General features: G+C 44.1%; 2 protein-coding genes across 12 annotated transcripts in view; one reads left to right on the top strand and one right to left on the bottom strand.

The window, feature by feature from the left end:
- Nucleotides 1-2475, top strand: part of OSBP2 (oxysterol binding protein 2) — a 158199-nt gene extending 155724 nt beyond the window's left edge. For 2 of the 4 annotated variants that reach the window (XM_032883433.1, XM_032883435.1), the window contains 2 exons: nucleotides 1636-1862; nucleotides 2110-2475. In XM_032883433.1, the coding sequence (XP_032739324.1) occupies nucleotides 1636-1862; nucleotides 2110-2255 (373 nt within the window). In that variant the 3' untranslated portion in view covers nucleotides 2256-2475. Of the gene's footprint in view, nucleotides 1-1635; nucleotides 1863-2087 lie in introns of all 4 variants that reach the window. The other 2 variants (XM_032883432.1, XM_032883434.1) reach the window with 2 other exon arrangements.
- Nucleotides 1-20516, bottom strand: part of MORC2 (MORC family CW-type zinc finger 2) — a 59664-nt gene that overhangs the window by 1050 nt on the left and 38098 nt on the right. For 4 of the 8 annotated variants that reach the window (XR_004385702.1, XR_004385701.1, XM_032883427.1 and 1 more), the window contains exon 26: nucleotides 7834-7869. Coding sequence is in view for 6 of the 8 variants with exons in the window: in XM_032883427.1 (XP_032739318.1) it covers nucleotides 7834-7869 (36 nt within the window). In the remaining 2 variants the exon portion in view is untranslated. Of the gene's footprint in view, nucleotides 1-7833; nucleotides 7870-17910; nucleotides 19651-20516 lie in introns of those variants that run through there. The other 4 variants (XM_032883429.1, XM_032883428.1, XM_032883425.1 and 1 more) reach the window with 1 other exon arrangement.

The following is a 20516-nucleotide window of genomic DNA, read 5'->3' on the forward strand; positions in this document are numbered from 1 at the left end:
AGGTTTAAAAATCCAACTATAGGGGTGCCTGGGTGGCTCAGTGGGTTAAAGCCTCTGCCTTCGGCTCGGGTCATGATCCCAGGGTCCTGGGATCGAGCCCCACATGGGGCTCTCTGCTCAGCAGGGAGCCTGTTTCCCCCTCTTTCTCTGCCTGCCTCTCTGCCTACTTGTGGTCTCTGTCTGTCAAATACATAAATAAAATCTTAAAAAAAAAATCCAACTATATGTGGTTTATAAGAGCTACATCTAAGTAAGAAAGTAAAGAAAGATTGGAATAACAGGATGGAAAAAGATATGTCCACAGAAATAACAAAAGCTGCTATAGCTATAGTAATGTCACAAAACAGACGTTTAAAACAAAAAGATGGGAGGTAAGAGGGACATAATGATAAAGGTTCAATTCATTAAGATGAGTTCTAAATTTGAACGTATCCTATAGTTAAAGAACACAGAAATACAAGGAGAAATGGATTAATTGACAACCAAAGTAGGACATTTTAACAAAGCTCTCTTAGTAATGGCTAGAAACAAGGGGAAAAAAGTAGTTTGAACCATAGAATCTACTGGGCAATTATAGAACACTCCATTGAACAACTGCAGGAAACACATTCTCTTCAGGAACACATGGAACATCTGCAAAAACTGACCAAATACTGGGTCTTTTAGCAAATTTCAAAGAACTGAAATTATACCAGTATATTCTCTGTCTCCAAAGCAATGTTAGAAATAAAGATGACTAGAAAAAAATCCCCAGATGTTTATAAATTCAAGAAATATACTTCCAGCTAATCCACGGATCAAAGAAGATACAGTGGACATCAGAAAATGTAATTGCATAAAGGGGTGCCGGGGTGGCTCAGTCCCTTGAGCATCTGACTCTTGATTTCTGCTCCCTTCATGATCTCAGGTGAGATCAAGCCCCCCATCCACCTCATGCTCAGTGTGGAGTCTGCCCATCCCTCTCCTTCCATTCCCCCCCCAACTTGCTCGCTCTCCCTCAAATAAATAAATAAATAAATAATCTTAAAGAAAATGTAACTGCATGATAATTAAAGTAATGCATATGAAGGCTGTGAGATTCAGCTAATGCGATACTTAGAGGGCAATGCCTAACCTAAAACGCACATATTAGAAAAGAAAAGCTGCAAAATCATGAGCTCAGCAACCATCTCATGAAGTTAGAAAAAGGACAGCAAAATAAATCCTAACAGTGGGAGAATATAAAAGTAAACTCAGTAAAGCAGAAAAATCTAAAATAGTATCAACAAGTTTCATCTTCAACCAACGAAGAGAGTGGACAAATCGGTGAGACAGTTTAAAATGGGGGGAAGGCACATATAACCCACATCACAGATGTGAAAAGAGGACAGCACCATGTCCTAGTCATTAAAGCAGTAGTAATGAGATTGTGAAACAACATCACGCTGATCTAGTTTTAAAACGGGTGGAAATTGGCAAATTCCCAGAGAAGTGGAATGTAGCAAAACAGATGCAGGTCGGTGGAGGGAGTGTGCAAGGTGCGGGCAGGAAAAGAAGGAGCCAACCGCACAGGAGCCGCTGGCTAAGCGAGTTCTGGGGGTGGACAGGTGGCCCTGGGGCCGTGCGGGCCAGCTCACGCCGCCCATGCCGCCGCAGGGAGAACGCCGAGAACATGTACTACTTCTCGGAGCTGGCCCTGACCCTCAACGAGCACGAGGAGGGCGTGGCACCCACGGACAGCCGCCTGCGGCCAGACCAGCGGTTGATGGAGAAGGGCCACTGGGACGAGGCCAACACAGAGAAACAGCGGCTGGAGGAGAAGCAGCGCCTGTCGCGGCGCCGGCGGCTGGAGGCCTGCTCCCGGGGCTGTGGCACCGAGGAAGGTGAGGCGGGCTGAGAGGCGAGGAGAGAGGGTACCCTGGGGTTGGGGAACAAGTTCCCAGACGGAAGGGATGCCCTGGGGGTGGGAAGGGAAAGGGGAGGAAGGCGGACCAGAGACAGGGAGGGTATGGGGCGGTGGGGAGGGTGGAAGAAAGCCATGTCCTGGGGCCAAGGATTGGGGAAACCGGGGAAGGGGGCGGGGCTGGGAAGAGGCCACCGTCCACCAGCCCACCCACTGTGCCTGCCCAGCAGAGAAGGAGGCGGATGTGTACATGCCGCTGTGGTTCGAGAAGAGGCTGGACCCACTGACCGGGGAGACGGCCTGCATGTACAAGGGCGGCTACTGGGAGGCCAAGGAGAGGCAGGACTGGCACATGTGCCCCAACATCTTCTGAGCGCCACCCCTCCTGCAAATACAGGCGCCTGCACAGCCTGGTCCACCTCTTCTTTAATGCACTCAATTTAGTATTCAATGGCCCTCCTCCCACACCTTCCCTGCCCCATCCCCCCCCCTTTTTTTTACACTTTTTTGGGGCTCCCACCTTGGAAGGAGGAAGTGCTGACCTGCATTCTTTTCAGCTCCCAGGTGCCCCGGGTCACCCGAGCCCCTTCATTATGGACTTGGTTCCCACTGGGACCCCAGCTCCCAGTTACTACAACTCAGGCAGGCTGCCCCGGGCCCTGGGCTGCCCCAGTCACCAGCCCCACCCAGGGAGGCACTGGCCCTTCCTGAGGAGCCACTTTTGACTTTTTTAGAAAAAACTATCTCCATTTCTTTCCAGCCAAGACGTTTAGTAAATATTTTTAGTACAGCACTTAGCAGACAACTTTCTAAGTGTGCTTTCTTGCCACAAACATGTCCTGGCAAGAGCCCCTTCTTTTTAAGACATCAGGAAGCCAGACCCCTTTGAGCAGGGAGCATTTTGTCGCTCAGCATAGCAGGGCCATGTTTGTATGGGAGCTGCCCAGTCACTGGGAGCACAGGACACCGCAGAGAAGAGAACTGGAGGGTCCACCTGGCCCAGGAGAGCACAAGTCAGTTGTCTCCGGAGCTACAGCTGCACCCACTGTGGGGGAGGGGACGCCAAGCGGCCCCCATGTAGATTTGAGGGCAACAGCCCCTTGCTTAGCTTTGGCCATGCCAGGGCTGCTCCCCAGCCGTAGAGAGGCCAGAAAGGGCTGGGGGGCAGGGCCTGCAGGTGCTCCCCACCCCAGAACCAGGCCCCAAATCAGCAATAAGAACAAACACTCGGCTCAGCCTGGGCTGGTGCCCTCAGGCACCAGAAACCCAGTGTCCCACCTCGGCCTCAGGCACCTCTAGGGTGCCCATCTCCACACCCCCTGAACTCTTTATTTGCCTGATTTATATATATATATATATATATATATATGATATATGATATATAAATATATAAAAATAGCTATTTTGCTTAAATTTCTATGGTATGTGGAAGTTAAAAAATAATGAAGACAGGGCATTCCTGTCTGAGTTTAGCCCTCCTGTCAGCTGTGCCCCACCCTCTCCTCAAACCCCCTTCCAAAGGCTTCTGCCAATGGTGGGGTACTGGGCCACTGTGGCCCTGTCCCAGCCCCTCAGAACCCCCACTCCAACCCCTCCCATTTAAGTTTGGTCCTGAAAATTCATCACAGGGTTTTTTTCTGTATACTCCAGGACTGATTTTGTTTTTATAAAAAAACAAAAGTGAAAACACCAACATATGAGATGCCTTAGGGTGCCCACTCAAGAGGCAGGGTGGGCTGGGTGAGCTGGGTGGCCCCAGCAGGCCTGCAGCAGAACTGTGCAATGTACCTCTTCTCAACACTGTTTGTGAGGGAGCACCTTCTGACCGGTAATAAAAACCTTGGATTTGGAGTTTTCCAAGGCCCTGTCCCTGAGTGTGTCTGTGACTGGGTGGATCAGGGCTGATGCAGGACAGGTGACACCCTATAAAGCAGCATGGGGGCAGAGCCTGGGACTGTCTTCTGCTCTGCACTGAGGAAAGCAAAGGAAAACTGGTCTAAATGGGGAGGGGGAATAGTGGGGTGGAAGACCAGGGTCTGGACCAGGAAGCCTGCAGAGGGCAAAGACAGAACCTCAGGGAGGATTCACAGCTTTTCCTGGGACTATCTGGGGCCAATCCAAGGCATTCACCCCACTCTTCTCTTCGAGGGAAGCCCACCATGGTGAGTTCCAAGGTTACTCTATAATCATAACCTGGACTGCTTCTGTTGTGTTGTCCCAGGTTGCTAAACAACTCAGCTCACTAGCTCCCAGGACCGGCCTAGAGCAGCTTGGTCTGGCTCATGTGGTGGGGGTGGGGGTTCCCACTGTCAGTGCTTCCAGGTGAGAGGGTGGGGTGGGCCATGGCACCACTGTAGTATCAGAGCCAGGCTCCAGTCACCTGCCCTGAAGCCCCAGCACTGTGGGATCCAGGGCTGGCCCTGTACAGCTCCTTCGTTACCAGGGTCTTGCTTTCCCACCTGTGGGGAGGCAGACACTGGTTAGTCCTGCAGCTCTCACCACTGGCTAGAAGGGGCAGGGCACGTGAAGCAGCCCTAGCATAAACCTGAACCCCAGCCCCAAGGAGGTGGGGGCAGTGGAAAGGGGTTTGCCAAGGGAGAAGATGGGCTACATGGGCAAAGCCCAGAGGTAACAAAAGCCAGTCCGCTGAAACAAAGTGAGGAAAGAGCCTGGAGTGGAACCAGACAGAGCTCCAAACAGGGAATGACATCAGGTTGACATTCTAGAACCTACTCTAACCAGATCACAGAAGATCAGCCTACTCTCAGCCATCTATCCACCAGCCATCACTGAGTAGAAAAGGTCATAGAAAAAGAGATTCTGCAACAAAAAAAGATTCTGAGACCCTAAGGGGCCTCAAAGTACATCTGACAAAAAGATGCAAAAGACCTTTACAGATACAGCTTTAAAATTTTACTGAATGATAGAGAAGACCTGAATTAAAAGGAAAAAACACCATCTTCACAGATGGCCAGCTCAGTTATATGCGTTCTTCCCAAATCTACAAATCCATGATCCAAATCAAAATCCTATGAATGTTTTTTAAACACCTGACAAGTGGATTGTGAGATCTACATGGGACAACTGAGCAATCCTTAAGCAAAAAATAATAGACTAGAGCAATTCTTAAAACGGTGGGGAACATGGACGTGACCTGTATGTACCCAAATGTGCTAGAAAGCTACTAACAAATTGCTGCTTTTTTTTTTCCACTGCACTCTGGCATGATGTGTCACACCATATATTTCATTCATTTGCTGATTATCTCCCCCACCTCACAATGGATTGTGAGTTTCACAAGAGTAGAAATCATGTCTGTCTTACACACTATAGCATCCCCAGTGCTTGGCACATAGGAGATGCTCAGGAAATAGGTGCTGAATTAATTCCAGGCCATATGTCCCAGCCAGAGTAAAGGCTCAAGGGGATACTCCTCAGAGCCACTGAGAAGTGTGGCTGCAGTGACAAATTGTGAGGGGACCTCAGAGATGCAACTGGGAAGAGCTGAACCTAGTGACCCAGGGAACTCGTGCTCCTACAAACTGTAGAGTCCAAGTCTTTGCTCCTGAGGGACTGTGGGGGAGAAGGCCTGAAGTTCCCTTATCCCCAGGGCTGGGGCTCAGCATGAAATGGGTAAAGGACACCAGATAGAAACATGTCAAAGTGTAGCACAGAGACACCCCCAATGCAGTTTCTTACTATGAAACTGGCCAACATAATTTCAATAACAAAACCTGGTAAGGACAGCACAGAAGAAATATGTTTTTCAATCTCACTTCAAGAAGATTTTCAGGGGTGCCTGGGTGGCTCAGTTGGGTAAGCTCTTGACTTCAACCAAGGTCATGATCCTGGGGTTCTAGGATTGAGCCCTGTATTGGATTACCCAGTGGGAAGTCTGCTTTTTCCTCTCCCTTTGCCCCTCCCCCACTTATGCACACATGTGTGTGCGCTCTCTTTCTCTCAAGTAAATAAATCTTTTAAAAAAATACAATTTTGAGGGCACCTGGGTGGCTCAGTTGGTTAAGGACCTGCTGTCAGCTCAGATCATGATTCCAGGATCCTGGGATCAAGCCCTGTATCTGGCTCCCTGCTCAGTGGGGAGCTTGCTTCTCCTCCTCCTTCTGCTGCTCCCCCTGCCTGTGTGTGTGCTCTCTCTGTCTCAAATAAATAAAATCTTAAAAAAACAAACAAACAAACAGAATTTTCAAAAATCCAAATAGCAAATAGAATCCAGTCATATACCAAAGACTAATACCTCAAGTTGGTAAACCCATGCCCAAGTTAGGTTAACCACAGAAATGCAAGAATGGGTCAGTGTTGGGAAGCTTTTCATCATAAATCATTATATCAACCACTCTTTTTGTAAAACTAGGCATGCTAGATAAAATCTTACTTATTTTTTTTTTAATTTGCCGTGGCTTTTTTTAAATTTTATTTTAAGATTTATTTATTTATTTGTTTGACAGAGAAAGATCACAAGTAGGTAGAGAGGCAGGCAGAGAGAGAGAGGAGGAAGCAGGCTCCCTGCCGAGCAGAGAACACGATGTGGGACTCGATCCCAGGATCCTGAGATTATGACCTGAGTTGAAGGCAGAGGCTTAATCCACTGAGCCACCCAGGCACCCCTAGATAAAATTTTAAAACATCTTAGAAGCATCTATGAGTTGGAAAGAATATAAGGAATATTTGGGCCAGATATTGAGTGTAGAAACATGGAAAGGTAAGAAGAGTCTGAAGTCTGCTTTTCCCTCAGAGCCACTTATTGTACCAGTGAGCTTAAGTTTTCACTGCCTCAAATGACATTTTCAAGGTAGGGTATTTGACAGGATATGTCGACCATAAAGCTGGACTCCCAAAGGTCTAGACCTTTGATATAATGAATCCAAAATCAAATAGAGGAAAATTGTTTGTCTTAAAGATTAGTCCTAAGCAGAGCAGAAAAGAATCTCCTAAGAATTTATAATCAGGAGCAGACCCTCACCTGATTTGGTGTAATAGCCAAATACATACCACCTGGATGGTCCAATAAAACCTTCAATAGAGAATATAACATATTCTCAAATCGGCAATGTCCCCAGTCACGTGAGAGAAGCAAAGAAATCCTCTAGGCACGTTCTCTCTATTCCAGGCCTTATGGAATCCCAGATGTGACGTTGCAAGGAAAATGAATAGCTTAAAGCGTGGTATCTCTAAACACACAAGGAAATAAAAGCACATGTTGGCTCACGAGCATAGGCCAACAGAAATAACAATAGCAGAATCAGACATAAAACTCCATGTAGTGAAATTATCAGACAGAATATAAAATAAGCACGTGTAATATATTTCTAGAAATAGAAGGTTTCTAGGATTTTCATTACTGAAAATGAGTAACAGTATATTAAGAAAATTAAGGAATTTCCAGAAATTGGCAAAAAAAATCACTAAAAATAATTTTATAACATTGTACTACTGAAGAGCATAATAGTAACTTAGAAGTAAGATCTGAAGAAAGAATCTGGAATACAACACAAAGATGTGAAAAATACAAAAGAAAAGATGGAGAATAAAGTGAGAAGGTCCCATATGTGTCTAATTGAAATGGAGAACTCTTTTTTTTTTTTTTTTTTTTTAAGATTTTGTCAGAGAGAGTGCACAAGCAGGGAGAGTGGCAGTCAGAGGGAGAAGCAGGATCCCCACTGAGCAAGGAGACTGATGTGGGATTCAAACCCGAAGGCAGATACTTAACTCACTGAGCCACTGAGGCATCTGGAAGCAGAACTATTTAAAGAGTTGATAATTTAAAAATTTCCAAGAAATCATGAGAAAGACAAATATACAGAGTAAATCTCAACAAATCCTAGTCAGGAAAATAAAAGACATCCACAGCAAAATACAATATAGTGAAACTGCAAGACTCTTAAAACAAAATCTTAAAAGCATTCAGATTTGGTGTGGGTGGTGGGAATTACCTTCTGATAGCATTGATCAGACTGGGAATTGACCTCCTAAGAAAGAAGAAAAAAGTGATTAGAAGATGTTAGTATTCTCAGGGAAAGTATCTTTCAGGATACAAAGGAAAATAAAAGTATGAATAAAAACTTACTAAAACAATAGTAAAAGTTTTGTGGAGTTAGACTTTAGTAGGTTAAGTATTAGGTAAAATACACAGAGTAATCACTAAAGAACAACAGATTTCCAAAACAAGGGAAAACATTGAAGGGGGGCATGGGGAGGCTGGATTTCAGTCAATCTAAAAGAAGGCATGAAAGAGGAAAAAGGAATGCAGATAAGGTGGAATAAAAATTACAGAATAAGACAAAAGTCAGTAATGCATCAATAATACACAAAATTTAAGTTAAATCTTTGGGTAGTAATGAAAATCTGGATTTTAAAAATCTTGCTATATGCTGTTTACAAAAATACACTGAAAACATAAATACAGACAAGGTAAGACTTTAAGGCAAATATGTATTTCTATATGTCAACTCCTACAAATAAGAAAGTCCTTTTGTAGTGATAAAAGATAAAATTCACAAAGTTCTAAAACTCCTATGCATTTAATAACATCTCAAAATAAAATGGACACAATCCTAAGGAGAAACAGATAAACCCACAATCATAGTATCCATAAATCCACAATCTCCCTGTTTTGAGAGCTCAGAGAGGCAAAAAAAAAAAAATCAGCAATATTTCCAACACCTTTAACAAACTTGATGTAATGCACACACAACTGCAGAATATATATTTTTGAAATGTACATGGAACATTTTTGAATATTAGTCATAAAGCCTCAGCAAATTTCAAAAAACTAATATACAGACCACATTCTCATAAAGCCTCAGCAAAGTTCAAAAAACTATTATACAGACCATATTCTCAGGCTGAAATGAAGATAGTTCAAAATCAATAACAAAAAGGAAATTAGGGAAAAAACCCATTCTCACAAGCTGGTGCAGCCACTCTGGAAAACAGTATGAAAGTTCCTCAAAAAGTTGAAAATAGAGCTACCCACAAACCAGCAATTGCACTCCTGGAGTTTTTACCCCAAAGATACAAATGTAGTGATCCAAAGGGGCACCTGAATCCCAACGTTTATAGCAGCAATGTCCACAATAGCCAAACTATGGAACGAGCCCAGATGTCCATTGACAGATGAATTGATAAAGAAGATGTGGTATAAATATACAATGGAATATTATGCAGCCATCAACAAATGAAATCTTGGCAATGGTGTGGATAGAACTAGAGGGTATTATGCTAAGCAAAATAAGTCAATCAGAGAAAGACAATTATCATATGATCTCACTCATAAGTGGAATTTGAGAAACAAGGCATAGGGTCATAAGGGATGAGAGGAAAAAATGAAACAAGAAACCAGAGAGGGAGACAAACCATAAGAGACTCTTAATCTCAGGAAACAAACTAAGGGTTGCTGGAGTGGAGGGTGGGTGGGAGGGATGGGGTGGCTGGGTGAAGGACACTGGGGAGAGTATGTGCTGTTGTGAGTGCTGTGTATTGTGTAAGACTGATGAATCACAGACCTGTACTTCTGAAACAAATAATATATGTTGATATTAATAAAAAATTAATTAAAAAAATAAAGAACACTACACATGGTCATCTCCATTGATGCAGAAAACACTTTAGATAGAATTCAACATGCATCCATGATATTTAAAAGGAAAAAAAAATGCTTAAAAACAGGAATGGAAACTTCCTCAATCTGCTGAATGGTATCTACAGAAGAAAAAAGGAAGTAAGAAGAAGGTGGGGGGGGAGGGGGAGAGAGAGAGAAGAAGGAGAAGGAGGAGGAGGAGGAGAGAGAGAAAAAGAGAGAGGACGAAGAGAAGGAAAAGGAGGGGGAGGGGGAGAAAGCTTTGCCAATGAGATAAGAAAAAAAAAAAAATACCTGCTTTTACCCTTTACACTCAGCATTGAACTGGGAGCCCTAGCCAATGCAATAAGGCAGGAAAAATAAATGAAATATGAGAATTGACAAAATTATCATTGCTTATAGATATATAAAAGAAAACTCAAAAGAATCTAAAGATAAATTAGAATAATATGAAAGTCAATTACATTTTTAGATATCAACAAACTGTCAGAAAATGAAGTTTTAAAAATATCATTTACACCAGCATCAAAAAACATCAGGTACCTAGGATACATCTAATCAAGAAAATATAGAACCTCTGGGGTATCTGGGTGGCTCAGTCGTTTAAGCATCTGTCTTTGGCTCAGGTCATGATCCCAGTGTCCTGGGCTTGAGCCCTGCATCAGGCTCCCTACTCAGCTGGGGAGCCTGCTTCTCCCTCTCCCTCCCATTCCCCTGCTTGTGCTCTCTGTCAAATAAATAAAATCTTTTTAAAAAAGAAAATATAAGATCTGTAAAGGGAAAATTAAAATGCTTTCTTGAGAGACACTAAAGAAAGATCTAAAGTAATGAGTAGTTATACTATCTTCGTGGCTTGGAAGACTTATAAATACCAATTTTTCTCAAACTGTTGACATATAATCAATTCCAATGAAACCCCTACAGTTTTTCTCTTGGAGCTTGATTAAATTATTCTAAAATGTATATGGAAATGCAAAGGACCAAAAATAGTCAAGACGCCCTTGAAGCATAAAAAGTGGTTAAACTGGTTCTACTAGATATAAAAACTTACTGTAAAGTGATAATAAATCAGTGTGGTATTGGCATAGAGAAAGAGACAACAGCCAAATGTAACTGAATAAAAATCCAGTAACAGATTTACACATATATGAACATTTGATATAAGAGAGTTATCATTGCAAATTAATGAAGAAAGGTAAGACTTTTCTAAAGGGTGTGGGGACAATCAGAAAGAAGTAAGGAATTGGAACTCTATCTCATATCATACACAGAAGTCACTTCCAGGTGAATTTAAGATTTATATGTAAAGGACAAAACTATAAAAGCTCTATAAGGTAATATAAAATAGTATCTTCATGACTTCAGGATAGGAAAGAATATCTTGAAACAAGCTACAAGAAACGCAAACAATAAAAAGATTGGTAAATTAGTCTACACTAAAATTAAGAACTTCTACTCCTCAAGACTCTATAAAAAGGGTTTTTTTTTAAAAAAGGATCCCAAAAAGTGGACAAAATCTGCAACATAGATAATTTATGAAGAACTTGTATCCAGAATATACAAAAATACAAATCAATAAAAAGAAGAAAAAAGAACAGAAAAAATGGTCAAAAGTCTTGAAAAAACACCTTATCAAAAAAGAAATCCAGGTGCACCTAGGTGGCTCAGTGGGTTAAAGCCTCTGTCTTCAGCTCGGGTCATGATCCCAGGGTCCTGGGATGGAGCCCCGCATCGGGTTCTCTGCTCAGCAGGGAGCCTGCTTCCCCACCCCCCACCCCGCCTGCTTCTCTGCCTACTTGTGATCTCTGTCAAATAAATAAAACCTTAAAAAAAAAAAAAAAGAAATCCAAAGGTCAATAGATAAGAAAAGGTGCTCAACCACATAAGAAATCAGGGAAGTGCAAATTAAACCACAATGACAAAAATAAATAAAACCGCAATGACCTATGATTATACACCTACCAGAATGGCAAAAAAATCCAAGTCTAGAAATATCAAATGTAGGTGAGGAAGTAGAGAATTGAAGAACTTAGTACTAGTGAGCATGTAAACATATACAAGTGTTTCTGAAAGTAATCTGACATTACCTTGTAAGATTGAAAGTGGTATGACCTACATGATTCAGCAAGTTTACTCCAAGGATGATGCATGTAACAGAGGATGGAAACGAGAATGTCCACAGCTGTATTGTAATAGCAAAAAAAAAAAAAAAAACAAAAAAAAAACCCCAAAACAAAAAACCCTAGAAACAATCCAAATGACAGTCACAGAGACATGGATAAAAAATTGTATGTTCCATTGTAGGGGTGATTCATTTTTCACTACTGTATGATATCCAGCAATGATAGAATAGTATATGGTAGTGTAGATTAATAAATCACAGCTACATCTAACAACATGGATGAATTTCTGGAACACAATATCGAAAAGAAATAAATTGCAAAATAGTTAATGTTTGTCTACTCAAGTTCAAAAACAGGCAAAACAAAACAATTATTTAGGAACAGAAACTGAGATGGTAAAAGTTTTTAAAAGAGCGAAAACAAATAAACACATCAAATTCCGGATGGTGGTTATTGTTGGGCAAGGAGGAAAGGGGAGAGGCACCAGGAGAGGCACACAGATTTATAAGGTAAGAAAAATGTTTTTTAAAAAACAAGATCATAGGTGTACACTGCATATTCTTAGCATATAAATATTTTATAAATATTCTTTTGCAACAACACAATGTCTAATAAAAATAATTGTTAAAACAGCAGCTTAAAGGAAAAAAATCTCATATGGTTTGACAGTCAGGATTGTGTGCCTGACAACTGTGTGCCCCCCAACCCACACTTCAGTCTATGTAACTAGTGCCCCGGGGCGCTCCACTCAGGTAAGACTGGCAACCATGGCTCCATTTCTGAAGCTCCAAGTTTAAACAAGATAGAAACTCTTTCCACACTTTAAAGGCCATTCACCAAAACCAACAACCGATATTCTGCTCAACTCTAACCTCTGGATTTCCAACCCATCAGAAAACAAGACCCAGATAATTACTCAATATTTTTTCATCATTTCTAGCTAAAGCAAAAGAGCAGGGCACCTGGATGGCTCTGTTGGTTAAGCTTCAGACTCTTGATTTTGGTTCATCAGGGTATGAGACTGAGCCCAGCCAAGGGCTCCAGGTGGAGCCAGCTTAAGATTCTTTCTCTCCTTCCTCTGCCCCACCTCACTTGCATGCTCTTTAAAAAAAAAAAAAAAAAAAAAAAGCATTAAAAATTTTTTGAAGTTTTTTAAAAAAGATTTTATTTATTTATTTGATAGAGGGAGAGAGCTCAGAAGTAGGCAGAGCAGCAGGCAGAGAGAGGAGGGGAAGCAGGCTCCCCGCTGAGCAGAGAACCCTATGTGGGGCTCAATCCCAGGACCCCGAAATCATGACCTGGGCTGAAGGCAGAGGCTTAACCACACTGAGCCACCCAGGTGCCCCAGCATTAAAATATTTTTTAAAAATAATATAAAATGGCAATTAAATCAGTGTACTGACAAATTTATGCCTTGCATCTATTAAAAAAAATAGATTTATTTTTAAAACTACTAGAGTTCACAACATAGAAAATATTTTAGGTGCTTGCTTTTCTCTGCATTCATTACCAGGGACAGGGATGGGAAAAATATCCCATTCACAATACTGACAAAAACCATAACACAGAAATAAATGAGAAAGTTACAGGACTTGTATGAAGAAATTATAAAATCTTATTGTAGGACTAAAAGGAGTTAAACAAATGAAAAACCATTCCATATCCTCTGGGGAGATTTAAGGTTATAAAAATGTCAACCCTCCCATAACTTACATCTAAATTTAATGCAATTATAATTTAAATCACAATGGAACTTTTTTCTTTGGCAAGGATGGGGAAAAAATTGGTAATATGATCTTAAATTTCACTTAATAAGGGTGCCTGAGTGGTTCAGTCAGTCAAGAGTCTGCCTTCAGCTCAGGTCCTCCTGATATGGAGCTCCATGCTGGGCTCCCCATTTGGTGGGGAGTCTGCTTCTCCCTCCCACTTTGCCCCCACGTTCTTGTTCTCTCTCTCTCCCCCCCTCTCAAATGAATAAAAATAAAATCTTAAAAAAAATAAATTTCACTTAACAGAATAAATTCTATGAATGGGCTGGGAAAGTAGTAAAAGAACAAAACAGTAAGGGAGATTGATCCATCTAGATGCTCCTGATCCCCCAAATTCTAGTTTCAGCTGGGGCTCCACCTCTCACTTCAGAATCACCTCTCCAACTGATAACAGGATGTCTTCATTGACATGTCCAAGGGTTATAGCAACGCCACCAAACAGAATGGAATATAAATAATGACCATGGTTGTTCACTTAATAAATGGGGTGAACATGGGGAATTTCCATCTGAAGGAAGAATCAGAGCTTGACTCCTGCCTTACCGCTTAAACTAAAATGTATTTCACAGGGAGTGCACACTGACTTTTTTTTTTTTCAATATTGCAACAAAACATAGAATGTTTGGAGGGAAGGCAATGGAGAGAGGGGGAAAGGTTTTCCTAAACATAAGAATCTCCGAATCCTAAAAGTGTTTACCTTTCAAGAAACAACATACACCAAGCTAAGGACAAACCAGTAGAAAATGGGCCAAGGTTGTGAGACACAAGATGCCTCAGGTCCAAGGAGAGGCAGACAGGCTGGGAAGCAGGCCAGACCTTCAAGGAAAACTACCTGGAGATGGCTATTTTAAGACATAAAACATGCAGCTTCCTTTCCAGGTCCTTTGCGGATATAAAATATATCCTTGCAGATATAAAAGCACCACACTGCAAAATCATCTACACAAAAGGCTTTCTGCAGTGGCCAAGAAAAAAAAAAAAAAGTTGAAAAACAACTTGGGCTTAATACACAGAGGCCATAAGAAAACAAAAAACAAAACAACAAAAAACACCAGCCACTTTTCTATTTGGGGTGTGGGGAGATCATTGGATGCCCAAGGCCTTTCGCTCACTTTAGGATGTGAAGACCCTGGGGTCGCCGCCCCCCTCCCCCCAGCTTGCCCCCAGTCTGGCCCTGTTAGGTGGTGCCGCCAGCCCTGTAGCCCGCGGGCCTCGAGAACCTGAGTTTGGTCTTGGTGGCTTCCTCCCCACCCTCTGCTCTCATGTCCCACAGCCCCATTGGCGGGCTCGTTGTGTTCGCAGGCGCTTGCGCAGGGCGCAGCCACACGTGCCAGAGAGCAGCACGGTGCCACGCAGCTGCAGCGTGCAGGTGCTGTTACGTTCCCACCTCGAGGGTCTGGAGAACTGGCGTAGGGGGGGCCCTCGGCCGACCGCAACCGTTGGAGGGTTGGGAGAGGCCGGCGCCTGGTGGATGGAACTGCGGTTGGATCCCGGCCGCACGCGTCTTCTTGGCCAGGTAAGAATTTGCAGCCAGTTTTCCAGCGCATGTTGTTTTGTGATAGATGGTTTAGAGTAAGGAACTGAAAACTCTTTCCCTTCTAACACCGGGTGTCCCACACCCGGTGACAGATTGGCCTAAATGGTAGGGGCATTGAGGGGGTTGGAGAGAGCCCAGACCTTCACTAAAGTGTAAAAGGAGGGACAGTACAAAATGGTGAATTACAGCTGGCCAGGGCTTCAAAAACAATGGGTGGTTACTGGGGCAGGAAGTGGCCCCAGCGAATCCCAATGGAAGCCTCTCACCCAAGTCCAGAGGGGAAAGGGGGAAAAGAGAGGTCTATGTCCATCAGATCCTTCTTTTTTGTGGTCCAAGTGTGCTCCAGTGGTATGAGCTCCCCCACTCTCTAGACCTTGGCTGCCAGCTGCTGGGAATGCCAGAATGTACCATAGGCAACCTGCAGGACAGCCCTGGAGGAGGATGGGGAAGAGGATGGATGGAAGCCCCACTGCTCCTCGCCCTTTGGGGATGCTGCAACAGGCCAAATGGCTAAAAGGCTATGGGGACGGCTATGGAGTAACACCCCAGGAGGGCCACTGAGTAAGCAGTGAAATGCCTACAGGTAGCTCGCAGGGACCAGTGAGTCTTGGACACAAAAATTCAGGATCAGGACAAGGGCTTTGGACTCCATTCCAACTTCAGTCAGACCAGCCCTAGATTAATGGCTATCTATGTGGGCCTCTGAGTAAATTTCAGGTGAACTAGCTTTATACCTTAAATAAGCCAGGCTGGGCAGTGATTTCTCTGAAGCCATGTGAGCTGGAAGGAATTTTCTACAGGAGCCCTAGTTAGGCCAGGCACATTGCAAGTTCCTGGATGAAAAAGGTGGGGGTGGCAGGGTAGAGGGGTAGACTGGTCAGTATTTTGGCTCATTGCAAAACAAGATGCTCCTTGCCAGGGCCTTCCTCTGTCCAGTCTTTGTCTTGCTCACTCACTATGGAGAGGGTGACCCCATTAGGGCTAAGAACAGACAGAACAGTCTGAGGCCTCAAACAGGGCAGCAGAGAAAGCGTGTTCCCTTGGAGCTCTGCCTCCCTTGGCCAAGCTGGCCATTTACCTGTTCAGGGACCCAAAAGCAATGCAGTCCTTCCAAAGGAAGCCTCGGGGGAGCCTGTGTGGCTTGGTGGGTTAATTCTCTGCTTCAGCTCAGGTCATGGTCTCAGGGTCCCAGGATCGGGCCCCCCCCCGCATCTGGCTGTCTGCTCAGCGGGGACCCTGCTTCCCCTCTCTCTGCCTGCCTCTCTGCCTACTTGTGATCTCTGTCAAATAAATAAAATCTTAAAAAAATAAAAACAAAAAACAAAAACAAAGGAAGCATCAGGTTCCATCTCCAACAAAAGCCAGAACCCTCTAGTGGAATTCTGAGGATCTTTCAGGCACCTTAGTGACCACCCACCAGCAGGATAGCCTGACCCAGCTAGAGAACCTTCCAATAAGTAGCCAGGAGCTACTGCCTACTTCAGTCAAACCTTGTATTCTAATAAATGGCAGAGACATTTGAGCTCTATCACTTTCTGGTCCTTAGAGCTATGAACTCTTGGTTACCACTGCTTGAACCACAGGTCTGAAAAGCAGTCCTAGAGACATGGGGAACTGGACCCAACAAGAGCAGCTAAAAAATAATGTCACTCAGATGAAGAAGGAACCAGTTTTTTTCTCAACCTATTAACCTGTGCCTTCCTTGAGTAAACAAAAATGCTAAAGCTTTGTCCTGACTTAGTAATACAGTATTGATCCTAAAGTGGGGGTTATAACCCTAAATCTGTGGGACACTTAGGGCCTGAAGGGGTTATACAAGGTGAACATTCTCCTGAGGACTTCACCCCTTGGTTATCCTCTTATATTTTTGTACACATTTTTGTGAAGTCCCTAATCCAGATTCAGAACTACAGACTGCATCAGAGATATAACTGGCCAATGAAGGTACTCAATCTTACTTAATTCAAACCAACTCAGAAATACACCACTTTCACCTTCCAGATGGGTACACAGGATGGAAGAAACACATACTGACAAGTGTGGTGGTGATGGTGGTGGGGAATACACTGTTGGTAGGAGCTAAAGTTGGAGGTCTTTTCTGGACTGTATCTTAATATTTTAATATCTACCATTTGACACAGCCATTTCTCTTTGGAATTTACCATACATACATATAGATCTTAGTTAATCACACACACACACACACACCACTCTCTCTCTCTCTCTGATCATAGCATTTGTCATAAATGTTAACCCAAATTTTTAAGTAGCAGACTTATTAAATAGTACATCCAAGACAATGAAATGCTACTGGGATGTGCAGAAGAAAAAAGCAGACCCATATGGGCTATTCTGAAACAGGTTCCAAGATACACTGAATGGGAAACAGGCAGAAACAGATGTGTGCTCAGCATGGATATTCTTTTCAGGGAGAAAACAGGGATCAAGGGTGAAAGGGTGTCTTGATTTTCAGGCTTTCCAGCCTTTTGTAGTGTTTGAATTTTTACTGTTATGTATGTGTCACCTAAAAACTAAAGAAAGACCCCACTGCTCCCATTCCTTAAAAACAAGCAATGTTCCTTAAAAACAAGTTACTCATTCACCTTTGTGCTGCCATTGTGCTATGGGCCCTCAGGCCACAAACCAGCCTGACTACTTCCTCCTTCCTCCCAAGTCCTCAGACAGTTCCAAGCAGGTCCCGTCACATGGAAAGGGGAGGGACTCTTGATCTTTATCTTCCCACCCAGAATGGCAGGAGCTCTGCCTGGGAAAAGGGCTGCATTCAGTACAGCTGTGGTTGGATTTAAACAGCAAAGCGGGCACACGGAGTTCAAGCTGAAATGTTTTAAGAATTCAGCATTTGTTTCTGTGCGTGTTAAGGAATGTGAATACAAAAAAAGGAAGATGGTGATGAGGAATAATCTGAAGACAGTTTAAAACCATAATGGTAGAAAGAATGAAGTAGAAAGTGCTAACAGAAGAAAAGAGACTGAGTTCAGGAGTCTCACCAATAAAAGTTTTATAGTATTGCATTTTGATTACAGCTGTGTAAATAAAAAAAACTTGGCTATTGCCCTCTGGTAAAAATGCAGAACCAACTTCCTTTAGAATAAAAACAGCAGGTTTGCGGACAAAAATGAACCACATGCTGCCTGGGAAGAAGGAAAGCGAGCTGGACAGGAGAGGAGTTACCAGCTCAAGAAACCCCAAGGCTCAGAGAACTTCCAGAGGAAGAGGCCAGGTTCTGAGTGGTATTTCCCCAAATAACCCGCCCCCAGAGGTGTGGTTTGGGGAAGTCCCAAACCCACAAGTTGCAGGTGCTTCTGGACACACGCACAAGTGGATAGACTTCCCTCACCAGTACTTCCCAGTCTTCTGCAGAGGCCACAGAGTGGCATGTGGGCCACTGCTGACCTGGGGTGGGTAGATGCAAGAAACACACTCAGAAACGTTTCATGAATCACAGACCAGCAGTATCAGGCCATAGTTCCTGTGCCTCTAGAAAACCCAAAGTCCCCAAATAAAGAGGAGAGAGGAGAGTTGGGGGAAATCAAACTAGAATTTTTCCAATGACCACTAAAGAGAAACTCAGCAACTTTTGCCTTTGTCTTTGACCCTGAGAAGTCACTTGGACACAGCTGTGTGAGGCTGTGACTAGATGGGAGGGAAGGCATGGTGTGCTTCCAACAAAGCTGCCTCTGGGGTCCCTGTGGCTCAGTGACCCCCTCTTCGGTCTGGCCCAGTGCAGGGACCAGTGGGGCCAGGCAGAGGGGTAACAGTAAAAGCAGCAGCAGCAGGTTCTCCAGATCAGCCAGCACCATCTGAGGCAGTGTGCTCCCTCCCGACCCTGCCACAGGCAGAGGTCACCACCAGATCAGCACCAGGGGCTCCATAAGAAGCTTTCTCAAAAAGAATCCTTTGGAATTCAAACATTCATTCAGTGTGTATCCCACTAGAGTCAGATCTACTACTCAACCTGGACTCAAGTTTTTGGGGTGGGAAACCTCACTATCTATGGTTAACTAAGGAAATCATTGCCACAGAGAGAACTCGAATGGTGGATGGGGAGGTTGAATGGGAGGCTCTTTCTTCCCCAAGCTGTTTAGACAATGCCACAGCTAAGATGACTGACAGCTGCCTGGGCTGACATTCATGTCCCTGACCTGAGAAGGAGCAGCTTGGGACTGAGCCTCATCCTGACCCATAGCCCCCAGGGGTCCCCCAGATCAGAGCCCATAGGAGAAGCACCACTCTGGAGGGCTCTTTCCCCCCTCTACCCCTCAGATTTCAACACTGTTCATCCTCTAGAAGAGACGAGGCCTGCCCCCAAAGCCTCTCTGACTTATGGATGACACTGGGTTTACCACATCTTAAGGAGCCAGGAGACGAGACTTGAAGGAGCCTGGCATCCTGGTTCTCTGTCCTTTGCCCAAGAGTCACCAAAAGAAAAATGTATGGTCTCACAGCAGGTGCAGCATCTTATTTCTTTTAAAAAATAAATATTTATAAACTTAGGGAGGAAGATTCAAAGAATCAGAGTATTTTTCCCTCCAAAAGCACAAATGTCTCACGTGAGTCAAACCAAGGTAAGTCCACCAACCCATGAACAAAACACCACCCCCCAAGAACTCTGCCTTAAAGGGCAGAGGAGCTGATCTTTGTCTCTGAGCCCCTTAGTCCCCCTTGGTGATCAGGTCCTCGATGTAGGCATCCAGCTCATCATCTGTGTTGATGTCTATGTCCTGGAATAGAAGGGAGCAGTCAGCTAGAAGCCAGAAGGTGGTGGTGGGGCTCCCCATCCTTCTCACAGGCAAAGGAGCCTGAGCCCAGAGTCCCCTCCTCTTCCCCCTCCGCCCTGGCTGTCAGGCCTGTCCCATCTTGATCATTCTCCCCGCTCCCCATCCTCTGTACACAGATGACGCCCAGATTTCTTGCTCCTGCCCTGCCTTCACCCCAGGTTCCCGGGTACCTTAGATGTGTTGCAGACTTCTCAGACTCAGTATTCCAAACAGCCCAACTGCATTATTCCACCCCAGGTTGTGCCCGTCTCAGTACAGGCTACCTACCACCTTCCCTCACCAAGCAGCTCAAGACAAACCAGAAGAATCACCCCTGTTTCCTTCCTTCCCCCCAAATATTACAAAATCTTTCTCACAGTCACCATCCAAGATTCAGGCCACCAAATCTCTCACCCAGGTAAGTGTGAGAACCTCCTCACCCAAGCCCTGGCTTCTAATTTCCACCCCACTCCAGGATTTCCTACAACCAACCAGAATAAATATCTTAGGTTACAAACAGGATTGTGCCACACCCCTCCAGGGACTCTGACTTCACACAGGCCCTACCTTTTCTATTGCCCACAACTCCCTACCTTGGGCCTCAGGTCCTAGTCTTCTCTCTGCTCAAAGCACTCACATCCAATCTTGTGTAACTGATTCCACTCTCAGCTCAAATACCCTCTTCTTAGAACACCCTAGTAAAGTGGCCTTCGTGTTTTCTTTCTCTTGTAGAAGGGCACTACTGGGCTGTGAGGATAGGGACCTTATCTTGCCTATCTGGTTCACCCAGTATCCCCAGGGCAGACACAGAACAAGTCCACAGTGTTCAC

This window comes from Lontra canadensis, unplaced genomic scaffold (assembly GCF_010015895.1).
Source record: "Lontra canadensis isolate GAN:19392208 unplaced genomic scaffold, GSC_riverotter_1.0 scaffold87, whole genome shotgun sequence".
Lineage (NCBI taxonomy): Eukaryota > Metazoa > Chordata > Mammalia > Carnivora > Mustelidae > Lontra > Lontra canadensis.